We start from the raw sequence: 15988 nt of genomic DNA, 5'->3' as shown, positions 1-15988 counted from the left end.
TATATTATTTTTTTGGATTGTCTTCCAAATATGTCAGCTAAATTAATGGCAGTATTGTCGATGTTAGAATAGATGTCCAAACTGAAAGAACTGTAATATTATCTGATTTTTGATAAGGTCGGTGGCCCTCCATAACGGAAGAGTAAAATGTAAGAAACTTTTGGTAAATCAATTTGATTTCTGAATACAGAATCACAGATAGTGGATTTTTTGACTTTATGAGGATATTTTAGGGAATGAAAAAATAGATCATGCAGCTGAGGAGAGCTTGTATAAAGCTGTTGTGGATATTCCTTTGTATTTATCTTCTTTGGAGATCAAATGCAGGCTTAGTTGAGAGATTAGGGATGAATTTGGAGATAGTGTGAGTTGCAGCTTATTGGGAGGAGAATTTATTTTCTTTATCCTGATTTCACATTTGTAGGGTTTTTACTGTCTGGGACATAGGAAACAGATGAATCATTCTGGAGTCTTGTTAGGATACTGTACGTTAAGGAGAAATCTCTTGAAAATGGACAGGGATACTATGGGATACTGTGATGCCTGTAGAACAGAAGTGTCCTTTGGAATTGTTTGTCCTATGATAAAAACTTGTTGCTGCAATGACTCCCTGACTTGTGTGTTTGAGTTCTTTCTGCAAGAACAATGGTTCATAACACTGTAGAACAATTCAAAAGGTCTTGTGGATGATTTGTGGGACTAGAAATTGTGACTTTATTGTAAGTAATTGAATTGAAATCATATTTCGGGAGGTGGCAATAACAGGGTTTATATGTGCTTGCAGTGTTATTTCCTTGGAGCAGTATAATAAGGCTTTAAGGAGAAGGTAGGAATTGTTTTAATCTACTGGTTTTACTATTGCTTGTTCATGGGAAATGGGGAAAGCAGAGAATAGAGCATGGCCTGCCAGTAAACATTATATTAATGGAATAGCTTCAGGTATATTAATATGTTGAGGGAACTATAACTTGTATAAGGGAAAGAAGGGAGGACATTGGCTGAGCTCCCATCCTTTCAAATTGTAGTCTATTAAAAGATGTCAAGGTGACAGTGAAGGTGATCCTCCAATTAAAAATCTTGGTTTATAATGCCTGGTCACTTGCTAATAAAAACATTTATTATATAAGATACAATCCCACATAGAAACATTGGTTGTGACCTGTCTTACAAAGATTTAGTTGAGCGAAGAGTATCAGAATTGTGACAGACTCACAGTGAACACAATCAGATTCCCTTTGACTCCACTATTGGAACAAATCACAGATAAGTAATTGGTAACTGCTTATCTCCTTATATAGGTTCTTTTTTATCTAATAAATATTGAAGAGTTGAGAGATGAAAACTCTTTCTGTTTGCTCGATCCTTACTTCTCTTGCCTGACTAAACCAGGTGAAACAGAACTGATGTCATTATTATGTAGTCATTGCTATATGGAGGATTCAAATCAGAATAATTCTTCTGATAAGACTATAAAAAGCATATTGCATTGGATAGGTAATAAAATCATAGGAGCAGTGGTGGGATTCAAATAATTTAACAACTGGTTCTCTGCCCTAATGGCCAGCTGGGTAGGTGTGGCTCGGTGGTCATGGGACCATGTGGGCATGGCGAACTCAAACTCACTCACGTTGAGGGGCACTTCACCTTAGCTGTTACAATGTAATAAGGGTTAACCAGAGAGGCAGTTTCTGTAAGCAGGGCGATAAAGATTAGGCTAGAAACAAGAATGTTTCAGTTCCTTACAGGATTAGCCCTGTAAAGTGGAAAAAACAAAATAAGATTTCTTCCAACAACTGGTTCTCCGAACTGCTTAGAAAGTTAACAACTGGTTCTCCCGAATAGGTGCGAGCTGGCTGAATCCCATCACTGCATAGGAGCCTAGCAATTCGGGAATGGGTTGGACTGTGTCAAGACAATTGAGCTTAACAAGAGAGAATGGGTTAGGTACCAGAGGTATTGTCACCAGAAAGGATTATTTGAAACTAGACAACCTGTGACTCTTTGGGTCTTCATTTTAGAGATATTTCCTTACCTATCACGATGTACTTTCCCTACCCACATAGCACCTTCCCTGCAACCTCCCAAACCTGTTACGTGATGTTCCTGGCCTGCAAAACATATGGTATCTCATGCACCCCATGAATTCACCCCAGCCCACACTATGACACTCCTGAACAACCCCTCACTCACTCCTTCGTGTGGCAGGAGCCATTTACCTGTCTGCTGGCCTGGGACTTCCAACTTTATACCAACTTCCCTCTTGATATTCCTTCTGGGAACTTGGCAAGGAGTGTTGGAAATTATAACCTTGTTTGTGACCTCTGGATGAGCCTAGCAGCACTAAAGCAGCCATAACGTTGCCAAGTTTCAGTCCCACAGGAATTTAGTAATGGGTTCCAGATTTTGGATGCATTTTGTAAATTAGCCCATCTGAGGTACCTTACTTCAAAAATGGTTGCTTCATGATGCACTATTTTGCCCTGTTGATGGTTACCAATAAACAGGAGAGTTTTAATAATATATAGATTTCTGAGTTTAGAACTTACTGAGAAACTGATGCTCCTGCTATTAACCTGCCCAGTTACAGGAATTCAGGTGGAAAAGAGGTGAGGCTCTTTTCAATGTGGTCCTGCTAAACTTTATTGCTGTGAAGGAGAGCGAGGTATTGTTCCCAGACTGTGAAGTGTTCTTCCTAGAACAGCTTAGCTTCCACTCAGCCAGCATTTTGAAAAATCATGAAACTACCTTTTTCATCATACTTTTAAGGTAAATTTTGATACATTGATTGTTAATATTAACAAATAAATACATCTTTCCAAACGCCACCCGAAGTCACATTTTTGTGAGTTGGGTGGATGTGTTAATTTGATAAATAAGTATTATTCTTAAACATATTTATTTAAAGTATTTAATTTGAATATTGTACATAGTTTTAAGTGCTTTTATAAATGGAAAGACCGCGTATAAATGCAATAAACAAATACACATTAGTTTAATTCTCTTTAATGCTGCTTAATATTAGTCATGTTTGTATTTATCTAGTAGGGTGTCATTGAACTAGCATTAAGCTTTTACTGCTTTCAGAAATCTCATTTTCACCCTTGTGCATAAATTAAATCCAATAACTGGATTTGATTTACACAGTCCAGTTACCACTGTTGCATATGTGTTCAAAATTAATAATGATTTAATTACAAGGTGGGAGCTCCTTGTGCTAGCTGCCAAAATTGTGCTTGTGCAGTCTCTCACAGAGGGCAGGGTAATAATTAAGCTAAGATTTGCAGTGGTGTGCCAAAGCTTTACTCAGGAAAGTGGCCCAAGGCCAGAGAAAGCTAGCATGGCTGAAAGGGAGAAGTAAATAAAGTTAGAATTTTAAAAACTGATATAAATTTAGGGTGTGGTTTTTTCCTTTCATTCTTTTAACTGAGGAAGTGGCCAAAATTCAGGCTGGTATAATAAAAGCAAGTATTTGCCTCAATGTCCTCTAAACACATCTTGTTTTGAGGAGCATTATATCAACCTAGGAGAGACAGTTTGGTCTAATGGTTAACATGCCAACCGAGAAGTAGGGAAATCTGTCTTGGGAAGGGATGCCAGCTAGATCTTTTTGGGCAGTGAGTCTCAGTCCTTGGAAGACAAGGCAGTGGCAAGTCACCCCTGAACTGGAACCACTTGTCATTAGCATTTTGTTTGTATGTGTTTTGCTTTGTCTGTGGACCTTAGCAACTGCTTGCTTAGATAACTTCTGCCATCTGAACAGTGACACTGATATCTGGCTTTCACACTTCAGTGTCTCCAGCTGGCTGCACAGTTATCCAACTGTGTTCTTGTTATCCACCCAATAGACTGATTATAGACTGGTACCTAGTCTGATGATGAGTTAATCTGATTCAAATCCTTCTTCACCTTGGCAGAATATGTAAGCATCAGAAGCCCCCCCCCGCTCTTTTTCAGGCTTGCTACCATATCTGCATTAATCTGTATAATTAATTGCATTATGATAGGGCCTCAGAGCTCCCCAGCAATAGATTTGGACCGAAGATTCATGGAACATTTGATTCATGAAGTGTTGCTTAGAGCCAATCATTATACAGTAATACATGACAGATTTTTTAAATGATTTTCCTACATTTTGCAAGGCATTTTATGTCATGATCAAGATACTTGAAAAAGAAAGCACAACTGAAAGTATAAAATAGATTAATTGTATAGTTTTTGTGAGATTTGGCTTTAGATAAATAAAGATAAAGTTCATCCAATTGTCTAAAAGATTTACAATATATTTAATAAGTCAGTTTTTTTTAAAACCTGAGTTCTTTGAGAATAATCAAAATACTTCTCAAGTAGTTTGCTGCCAGATTTTCAGGAAATTGCTGGATTTTATGGCAAATACAGGAAAGATCTTGTCTTTTCCTTTTCAAGTTCATAACAATATTAGGATCAAGTATTTTCTCGCTGGAAAAAATGATAGAAACACAAAGATGTTGAGTCTCTGTGCTGCATATCTTAATATGCCTAATTTGTAATAAACCTATGTTGTTCCCTTGGGGCTTAAGTAGAAATCTGTGGTATTCAGGAACAAATACAAAATACAGTAGAAACTCTGGTCACGAACGCTTCTGACCACAACCAAATCAGGTTCCAACTAAAAAATTCACAAATGTTTTTTTTTCCGTGGCCGATTTCCCCTTCTGTGCCATTTTTTGGTAAGCACCAAATTTCCAAATTTAAAACAATCTTTTAAAATTCTTTCCCAGACTCATAGATATCTGTTTGTGAAGGCTTCAGAGAGCTCTTTTGATCTAGGCATGATGTGATATCACACACTTCAACAACAAAGGGCAGATCAAGCTAAATGTTTGAGGTTTAAAGATGGTTTCTCAGATCCTTTCTAACAATGTTCTAATCATCTGGTGCACCGGATTCTAATTTTAGGTATTTGAGGTAGTGAGAAATGTAGGGATAGCCTTTTTCGATGTGTGAAATTTGCATTAGTGTTTATTTAAATTACACAATGGACTATAAAATGTAGCATATGATATTTGTATTATAGAGTACTGTATTTATCAATATAGCTGAAATGAAGACCAGATATTTACATGTTAAAATAGGTTGAAAAATTGAAATGTTTCAGTGGAGTGTACTTACAGTACTTTTTCACATGTGTAGATACAACAGACTGTTTTATTTTTCTTTAGTTCCTGTTTTTTTTTTTTTTTAGTACCCATCTTTCTTCTCCCGCCAGCTTTTAGATGCAAAATGTTAAGAGTCTGCCATTCTTCAATACCATTGAACTAAAAGCAACAAGGATCCTTCACAATTGGGTTAATGAAATAATTTGCATGTAATGCAAGCACAAACAAGGGAACAACTTAATAAAAGAAAGGAAGGAAAAAAGAAAGAGAGTAGTGAACTAAGAAAAATGACCCAGATCACTGTTTTTTAAAATCTATTTGTAAAAGGCAGCTTTTGTAAAAATATATATTTTGTATCTGCCACCTGTTTTAATGTGACTGAGCATACACATTTTAAGTTTTACTTGCTCTTTTTCTTGTTTTCAGAAAAGGATTTTTGTTGCTCAGATGATGTGGGGATTTTTGTTTGCTTGTATGTCCCAAGGCTATATGTGTCACAGAAAAGAAATATAAAAACGGAATACGTTATATTATTCCTACTTGTATGCTAGGTCTGAGCATGCTCTGTATTCGGGGAGGGGAACCATTTTTTTCTCCTCCTTTGAAAGCCTCACTCTTCTCAAAAGGGGGAACTGCAGATGTTGATGGCAGGGACAGATGATGCAAGACATTAATAATGCCTCCCATATTTCTCTGTTCCCACTCAACAAACTGCTACCAAAGAAAAATATAATTTTAAATTATATAATTTATCTCAATTTATTGATTGCAGAGCATTTCTTCTTGCTTTTCTTCTGGCCATTTTAGTCTCCTTGTCTTTATCCCCCCCCCCCCCCCCCCCGGTATTTTTTCTATATACATGAACTTTGAGAATTCCTGCTCTACAATCCCAATATTCTCTCCACACTCACATTGCAAAGACAGTATGCACCATGCATATCCATAGAATGGGGATTCTTATTTCTGTCTTCTTGACTAATTTAAGAAATTTCAGTGAGGATTACTATAGTCATTCTGGAAAGAGTATATTTATTAATCTTCGTTGGGTTGATAGTTGACTTAACTACCAGCCTGCTAGACAGTTTACCTTCAGGGCAGCTAGGAGTGACAAGCATCCATATACTACTACTACTACATTCGTGTTGGAAGCACCTATCAAGGCACTTCTGGGTTGAAAGGATTAGCTGGTGACATCACAGTTGCCCAGGGGATGCCTGAGGGTGCTCCTTTCATGTCTGTTATTTTTTTCACTGAAGTGGTACCTATTTATCTACTTGCATTTGCATGCTTTCGAACTACTAGGTGGGCAGGAGATGGGAGCTTGTTCTGTCATGCAGCTCATTCTCGGGTTTTGAACTGCTGAGCTGTCAACCTCTCAATAGTCTTTTGACTCTGTGTCCTAACATTCATTTGGATGATAGTGCTGGCTATCTTTTGAGATAAATTCATTTAGCAATTACTTGGAAAGATGCTGAAAAAAAAAATAACATCAAAGTATAGTGTCCCAGTTTCTGGGATGTCCATTTCAGGTTTTCTACTTGCTTCATTAACTCCTTTCTTTTTTTGTGGCTTGTGTTTTTGTACTCAAGATGGAAACTTTGCATCTTTAATGATGATATTGTCACAAAGTGCTTCCACTTCTTTTCTTATCAGACGTGCAATTAATATCTAATTGGATTTTGCAAAGCCAGTCATTGTAATATCATACACGAGGGACAAGGCTTAATTAAAATAAGCAGAGGATTCATTTTATCTAAATTTCAGTTCCTTTTTTCAATTAATTGACTAAATCCAAAATGGTCAGCAGCTAATGTTTTGTAAAATTCATATTATGTGCAGTATCTTTTAACTGTCTGCCTTTGCAAAGTGTTGGATATTTTATAGTCATTATTTGTAGGATATGTGAAAAAAGTCTTACTGTGTGATCTTTTTCCTTACTCTTGTTAACCCTGAATAGTAGTTTCAGTTCCATATTATGATCTTATATGCATAAATTAAATTCCTTCCTAGTATTAACTATGATTAAGACTAGCCATAACCCTGCAACCTTTAATGTACTGGTGGGTTTTTCTTCATGTAGTTTATTTTATTTTATTTTATTAATTTGTGTGGCCATCCACCTCAACAAGTGACTCTAGGTGGTGAACAATATTAGAAATAAAATAAAAACAATTACAATAATGCAAATATTAAAATACATAAGAATATGCAATATACCATAATCACTAATATAACCAAGAAACAAGTCACTGCACACAATTGGGGCCTACATTTTCCGTTCAGGTTTTGATGGCATGCAGCTCCTTCATTTTAGAAAAAGTACCATTCTTTAAAGGTATAGCTACAAATTTAGGATATTTAAGATGTTCCTATTTAGCCATAGTTTAACCAAAGTCACTTAGCCATATGATCCATCTCTTAGTAAAAACAAATTGAAATGAAATTGGTCTAATAAATGGCAAAAATTAAAAATGCATTTGTTTTGTTGTGTGCTTTGTTTTGACAGAGAGGGCTATTGCAAAACACGAAGTTCGGGAAATAGAGCAGCGCCATACAGTAGATGGCTCTCGATCAGATCTTATCCCAGATGAAGATGATGATGTAGTGATCATTTACAATCGAGTACCTAAAACTGCAAGTACATCTTTCACAAACATTGCATATGATCTTTGTGCGAAGAATAAGTATCATGTTCTTCATATCAACACAACCAAAAACAATCCTGTTATGTCTCTACAAGATCAGGTAAGTTACCATAGTGAAGATATTACATTCTGCATTGCTCATTAATCTTTCTTACAATTTTTCTCTATCAATCATACAACATTGTGTGTGAGATGATGTCTCATTCCCAGTGGAGAACAGCAAAATATAGGTTCTAATAAAATCCTTACTTAGAATTAGAGTGGAAGTTTTCATATCTGATTTATCTTAAATTTTAATTTTATTGAACTTAAATTTGAATAAAGACAAAGGTAGGTATATATGGTTAAACCATTATAGGTATTTGTTCTGTGGTAAATTAGGGCAGTCTTTCACTGTTTAAAACAGAATTAACTTTTCTTCTTCTGTATTTTCTACATCAGTTGGTCATTCTTTCCTTTTCATATCAGAAACAACCTCTTGCCTTTTTTAGTGGCTTAACTCTTTATTTCCACGTTTGTTCATAACTGGGTCATATCTTTTTTTCCATATAAACCTTTTGATGGAATCCACTGATTCATAGTCAGATCATTTTCCATCTTCTCTCCTAGTCTTATTACACTTCAGCCTTCTTTTTCAAAATTCTAGAAGAATAATTGGCTTAATAATGCTAACCATATGATGTCCCTTTATGTGCTATCAAGGGTAGCAAAAAAAGGATTATCTGACTTATCGCTGATCAAGAAGAACTTTATTAAGGCAAGTTTTATGTTCACAGAAATATGCTGAATTACTATTTTTTGCCTAAATATGTATTGCACACCTGGGAACCTCAGCAGTTCCCCAGAAAACCAGGTTGGCAACATATTTTGCTCAAATCTCAATATGCACGTGTAATGAAATCATACATCATTAAAGTAAATGTGGCACTTGTTCTTAATCATATTTCTCAACAATTTTGAAAGTTGTAATCTAGTTTATTCTCTCATGTTTTTCTGAGCATATGTGATTCTTTGTACCTCAGATAATTTTGGAAGCTCCCAATTTTCACTTTTTCCCCTGTAGGATTTCTGGCGCCTTTTCTCTGTCAAGATACATTTATTCCATCTTTCACTTCTAAAAAAAATTCATCTGGGTTGAAAATATAAAACAGTTTGGATATGCCAGAAATTCAAAAATAGCTTTTGAGTACTTTCTTTTTAAGTATCAAAAAAAAAAAAAAAAGTTCCGCAGAAATCCTTTTATATTTTTTGATCTTCTAAATAAAATTTTAGAAAAAAAAATCTCCAGTTCAAACACTCCTCCAAAACAAAAACAAAACGTGTATAATGTGTGTGTGATAACTTTTGTAACAATATGAAAGAGAAGTAGCAGGGAAAATACTTGCAGAGTTGTATACGATCCTGAATAATTGATGACAAATGAATATTCTCTGTGCATGAAAGGCTTTGGCATCAGATATAGTGATATCAACATACATTAATTGTTGCTTCAGTTACTTACCACTGCAAGATAGTAGACAAAAATACTAGTATAAAAAAAAGCCCTGCAAGTAAGGCCTTTTGTGCTTACCTGCCATTATGATGGTTAGATTTTCCCTAGAAAAGGTATTAAGAATGTTGAATGGTGAGATTAATATTTGCTGCAGTTTACTTTCCTGGAATTTTTTTATTCAATATGCAGGTACTGGATGAAATGGAGATTTGAATAACAACATAGCACAGTATTTTTTTTTTAAAAAGTCACACACATTAGTATTCATGGTCTTTGTACTTAAACTGTTTGGATTCACTTGGGAACTGATACTGCGTAAGTCTGTTGAAACTGAAATAATAATAATTGGCAGGATCTGTGAGATTTGATTAGTATTTTTCATATTTATACAGCTTGTCAGATTTGGAATGTTTGGAGTATCATTGCTATGTCTAGATCTTGTAAGTCAGTTGTAGGATAGGTTTTCACTACCCAGTTGGCCTATTGTAGCCCATATTGTTTAATTCATATTTAAGACATTCAAAAATCTATCATGCTAATAAATACAAGCTGGGTAGTTAAATTTAAGAGACGTGTGACAGTATTTAATATATATATATATGTATATGTATATGTATAGGTCTTTGGTAATTCGGGTTTTCTCCCGCGTAAAATTGGCAGTTTCTTGGCGACGTTTCGACGAAATCCCATTTGTCATCTTCAGGCTGGTTGTTTACAGCTTCGTGCTTCTAGGAGAAGCACGAAGTTTACAGCTTCTCCTAGAAGCACATAGCTGTAAACACCCAGCCTGAAGATGACGAATGGGATTTCGTCGAAACGTCGCCAAGACACTGCCAATTTTACGTGAGAGAAAACCCGAATAACCAAAGACCTACATACAAACACCTGCGAAAACCTCAGAAAACATTATCTATCTATCTATCTATCTATCTATCTATCTATCTATCTATCTATCTATCTATCTATCTATCTATCTATCTATCTATCTATCTATCTATCTATCTGATGCAGTACACCAGGGGTGTCAAACTCGCAGCCCGCGGCCCGGATGCGTCACGTGCTGGCCCTGCCCAGTTTAGTGAAGGGGAAAAAAGCCCCGATATGTCACGTGACGCTGCCATGATGCTGCAAGCTTGACACCCCTGCATTACACTGACTGTTCACTCAAACACTGGGAATAAACATCCACAATATGTCTTTGCAATAAACTAGAAGAGTCGTTTAGAGCTGGAGATTGGATCCATGGCAATTATACTTCATGCATTTTTGATAGCAACATTAAATATATACATATATATACATACATACATACATACATACATACATACATACATACATACATATAGGTATGTATGTACATATATATATATATTGTATAGAAAGCTTTGAATTATTTGCAGCAGCCTATGGAATGAAGAATTTTGTTTAGGCTTTTTTATTTTTATTTTACTCAACTTATGACAGTAATGGAGCCTGCCCATTCATGTCAGACATCTAGGACTACGTTAAATGAAGTGTATAATTAATGATCTCCCTGTCCTTGCTTTCCCAGTGCAGGTCATTAGGTAGGACATGGGATGACTCAGGGTTGGGGGAGATTGTGGGAGGCCTAGTGCAGGCACACACGCTTTGGGGAGGCCTTCTCCAACCTCTGAGATATCCCATGGTCTGCCTCCTGCTCCTCCCCAAAGAACTATGGCCCTCCTCTATATGTCACTCCGTCACAACTGCACACTTCCTTTTGAAGATATCCAGAGCTCAGGAAGTTGGAGTAGAGAAGACTACTCCCTTGCTGGGAGATTGCAGGGCCACATGACACAGTTGAGAAGAAACTCTGCTGGTTTTGCTTCCTCACAATCCTTTCCTCCCTAGTGCCAGCCGCGCTAGCTTTACGCTAGTGCGGGAAATTAAGTAATCATGCCGATTTTGGTCTCTTGTAATCCTTTCCTCCCCAGCCATCATAAATTGGCATGATTTCTTCAGCTCCTCAAATGCCAGTATAAGGCCTTAACACTAGCATGACTGGCATTCGGGGAGCTAAGAAGAAATTGTGCCGATTTTGGTGTGTTGCAATCTTTTCCTCCTCAGCCAGCATAAATCAACATGTTTTCTTATCCCCCAAATGCCAGCATAGGGCTAGTGTTATGCTGACTGAGGAGGAAAGGACCAAAATGGGTGAAAATCAGCATGATTTCTTCTTAGTTCTCCAAATGCCAGCCATTTTAGTGTAAGGCCTTAATGCTGGCATTCAGGGAGCTAAGGATGGCCCAAAATCTTCTTAACTCCTCAAACTACAGCCATGCTAGCATAAAGCTAATGTGGCTGGCACTGGGGATGGAAGGATTGTGACAGGAGCAAAAGCAGCAGGATTTCTTTTCAATTGTGCCATATGGCCCAGCAAGGGAGTGGCCTTTTCTGCCCTGACTTCCTGAGCTCTGGATATCTTCAAAAGATAAGGAAGCAAGTGGTGACAAGGTTGGTGGGGTAAGAGTGAGTGGAACCTGGTATGGTAGGAAAGCCCAGTGCCTCTGAGGGCCTGACAGGGCTGGTCGAGAAGGTGATAGGTAGGAGGGTATGCTCAGTGTCTCTGTTGTTGGTTGTAAGGGTAAACGACTACGGGGGCACTGCAGGGAGGTGTAACTTTGAAAAGATTCATATTTAGATTTTTTTTTTGAGAGGGTTGCAACTTCAAATGTTCATTAAATGGCCTGCTTTACCTCAGTTATCTATATTTTGAAGGATCCATTTGATGTTATATCAAAGTTTGTGATACGTTGTAGAGAGTACAATATTTGTACAATATTTGGTTTCTGTATCATATCATATATTTCTCTTGCTATTGCTACTATGCCAAACTGAATTTGCATTTAAATGGCTGCTAAATTTCTGCCTCTTTAGAAATATCACAAATGGCAAAAAATATTTTCTTGCCTCCTAAAGGAATGCTTTTGGTCAGGATGCCAGGGAGCTAGAATTCAATTTTCGTTATCATCCTATCTGTTTTATTTTCTCTTTCTCTCTTTCTCTCCTCTGATATCTATGTTGTGTTATTATTGAGTATGTTAATTCTCATTGTGCTAGGTATGGTTTTTATTTTTAGATTTTTATGATCATTGGGGGGGTTACTTTCTCAAACTTTCCAATTCTTCTGAGCAAGTTGTAGCTGATTCTTTTGTTAATAATGCTGGATAATGGCACTTGAATTTATTATTGGAATGTAATAGTCCCCGTTTTATATTGACTTGACAATTGTGTCTGTGTGCATTGGCTGAAGCAATCTCCTCCAAAGGTCAAGATGCAGCTTACTTCAGATGTTTGGAATTTTCTTGGCAATAGCTAAAGTCTTTTTGCCTGACAACTCTGAGAAATTCCAGCAACCATGAACACGGCATTAGGAATGTTGTTCTAGAAATATAATTATATATTATCTTGATAAATTATGAGAATAACAAAGATATGTCTGCTTTATCTTATTTCTTTTCCATTACAGTTTCAACTGTACATGAAGAAGTTCAACTGTAACTTCTGTACAGCTTCTGAAAGTACAAGATTAGATTACTGATTTTCATATTTTTCAAATTTTGCCCAAGTTTCACTTTGTTGCTTTCCAAATTATGTATTTCTGTGCAAACTCACGTAGCTTATTCAAAAAGACCAATTACTGGGTCTCTGTGCAGATAGTAGGGAAGCCTCAAGCAGCCTGGTAGCTGCTTCAATGCTTTGAGGACAGATCCTTTTTTTACAATAGCAATTTTTTTAAAATGCCATTTTCAAATACTTGCAATAATCCTAATATATTGTAATATTCAACTTGGAACTTCAGGTCTATGGACTAGATTTAGAATGAGACCTTGAAGAACATTTCTGTGATATTGCCAAGAAAATTAATTGAAGTATTGCTGAAGTTGCCAGGAGTTGAGCCTGACTTGGAGATTTTACTCTTAACTGTATTTACCAGTGTCTCTAGTGTCAGTATAAAATTCGTGCATATGAATAGGATATGAAAGATAGGACCTTAATATAACATTTAATATAATATTAAATATATCATATAGTAAATATATGCATTGCTATAATTATTATAGCATATGCTATAATTATAGCAAAGTCTGTTCAAAGTATTATTATAGAATATGAAATATAAGACATTCCTGGTTAAAATCTTAGCCACGTTTAGCATATCTCAATGTTTTCAGCTATCTGTCCATAATAAATACTGATGATGCTGGCTCATCCTCCTTGAATTCCTGGAGGATATAAAATAGAATAAATTTTATAATGAATACAACAAACAAACACACACACACACAAACACACACACACACACACACACACACACACACACACACACACACACACACACACACACAGTTGTGTTTTGTAAAACATTAAAAATCTTCCTTTTTCTTATAGGTACGTTTTGTGAAGAACATAACTTCATGGAAAGAGATGAAACCAGGATTTTATCATGGACATGTATCTTTCTTGGATTTTGCAAAGTAAGCTACACAACAAATAATTCAATTTGCATCAATTTGAGCTTGAATCATTCTTTATCATTTGAAATTTTCATAATATAACAGCAGTTCATGATTCACTTTAGTTTGTACTGCCCTCTAATGGTGACGATCAGAAATTGCACCATAGAGAGAATTGCAAATACTGGTTTTCTAGTTCCAGTTTTATTTCTCTCTGCTTCAACCTCCTCTTTCCTTTTCTTAACATATCCTTGCCCTGTTCAGACTTTTGGTGACAAGAATGTATTAAATGCTACCTGTATTAAAAGAGCAAGTGATATACACATTCATATATCTGAATATGAATAGTCAGAGAAATTAAGTCAGAGAAATTATTTTTCCTGATAGTTAAATCTTGAATGTGTGTGTATATGTATGTGTGTGTGTATATATCCCTATCATAAAGACAAGTACAAATGATTTTAATAACTTATTTTCTCTTAACATTTCAACAAAGGATCTCTCTTCCCCTATCTCAAAACAATAACCAAGTTGTAAAGCATCATCATTCACTCCTAATCAGTAAAAGTCCATTAAAACGGAAGAAGGAATCTTATAATTTCAAAATCTCATTTTCAATCCATCTGGACCCCTAGTAATTTTCAATGTTTTAATTATCTTTTTGTTGTTTATTTCAAAACAATTTATTTGAAGTTGTTAAACTTACATGAAACTTCTTTCCCTGTGGATTGAAGGAGAAACACCAGGTTCAATGTTGAAACTTGTCATTCTGAAAATTCTTAATAGCCTCAAAGCAGTTAAAAAACAATTTTCTGAAATGATTTAGAAAGGAAGTGGGTGAACCCAGTGTCCACTTGAATGCCCACCATGACTGGAGCAAAACTGAGTTTCTTTTGGCTCCAGGAGCTCTCAAACCTGCTAGAGGCCATTGTTGTGCAGTTTCCTTACAAGGAGCTTCAGTATAGAGTGGGTGTCAGCAACCCACAGCTCCGTAGCCGCATCTTTGGGCCCTCTGCTGTGGCTCCCTGTCCCATCACTGGTTGGCCCTGCCCCTTACCCCGTTAATTTTTTAGATATTTTTGGAAATCCGGGCTGGCTGAGGAACGATCGCCAGCCACAGTGGAGGTTTCCCTTTGGGCGACCCTCCTCCCCCTCCTCCTCTTGTGACCCCCTGGTGGGCTGTGGCTGAGCCGGGAGCATGCGCACATGTAGGGAGACCCTCCTCAAGCAAGCGCCAAAGGACAGGAAAGGTGTGTGCGGGACAGGCGGCCGCTCACTTAAGAAAGGTCTCCCCATGTGTACACATACTCGTGGCTCAGCCCATCAGGGGGTCACAAAAGGAGGAGGGGGAGGAGGGTTACCGGAGTGTGCAGGAGCAAAGCTGCCATATACCTGCCTTTGCACCACATTTGCACGTAAGGCAGCCTTTGCTTCCTGCCGCTTCGGGCTGGAGTTCGGGCATCCGTGCTTGGCCAAAGAGCTGCAGGGGGTGGGAGACGACATGGCAAGGTGATGGCCGGAGCCTCAGTGCAGGAGAGAAGCTGCATCCTGTTAAGACCTCCTTAAGCATGCACGCGCACACTCATAAGAGAGAGAGAGACATAGAGAGACACATACAGAGTGATACACAGAGAGTGTGTGTGAGAGAGACATAGACACATACAGAGTGATACACAGACGGGGAGAGAGGGGAAGATAGGGAGAGGGGGAGAGAGACATACAGAGTGAGAGAGAGACATGGGGAGAGAGGAGAGGGGGAGAGAGATAGAGAGGGGGGATAGATGGGAAGATAGGGAGAGGGACAGAGAGATACAGAAGGGGGAGGGAGGAGAGAGATAAAGGGGGAAAGAGAGACAGAGAGAGAAAGAATGGTTTTGTGGCTGTGTAGGCGTGGCTAGGGCAGGTCATATGACTGGGTGAGTGAGTGAGTGACATTGAGTTGACCATGCCCACCCAGGTGTTGTGGCTCCCAGTGTTTTTTTTTTCCTGTGGGAAGGGTCCAAATGGCTCTTTGAGTGTTTAAGGTTGCAGACCCCTGGTATAGAGCACTTAAGGGCGATCCCAGGTTCTCCCCTTTATCTGGAGAGGAATTTTGAAGCACTAATTTATTTGCCAATTTCTTGTTCCATTGCAGTCATTGGATCTTCCCCAGAAGTCTGAATTTTATTTATTTTATGAGTGGTATTAAACTATCATTCCATCCTCAAATGTTAGGACTGACTGCCTATTTCCCTCAAA

The 15988-nt window shown here is 37.4% G+C and overlaps 1 protein-coding gene across 1 annotated transcript in view; it reads left to right on the top strand.

Moving 5' to 3' along the window:
• HS2ST1 (heparan sulfate 2-O-sulfotransferase 1) overlaps window positions 1-15988 on the top strand; it is a 117870-nt gene that overhangs the window by 83854 nt on the left and 18028 nt on the right. Inside the window, exons 2-3 of the mRNA XM_058178194.1 lie at window positions 7642-7880; window positions 13686-13771. Of these exons, the coding sequence (XP_058034177.1) occupies window positions 7642-7880; window positions 13686-13771 (325 nt within the window). The remainder of the gene's footprint in view (window positions 1-7641; window positions 7881-13685; window positions 13772-15988) is intronic.

Source organism: Ahaetulla prasina, chromosome 3 (assembly GCF_028640845.1).
Source record: "Ahaetulla prasina isolate Xishuangbanna chromosome 3, ASM2864084v1, whole genome shotgun sequence".
Lineage (NCBI taxonomy): Eukaryota > Metazoa > Chordata > Lepidosauria > Squamata > Colubridae > Ahaetulla > Ahaetulla prasina.
Note: the sequence above shows the minus strand (reverse complement) of the source record. Positions and strands in the feature narration are given on the sequence as shown.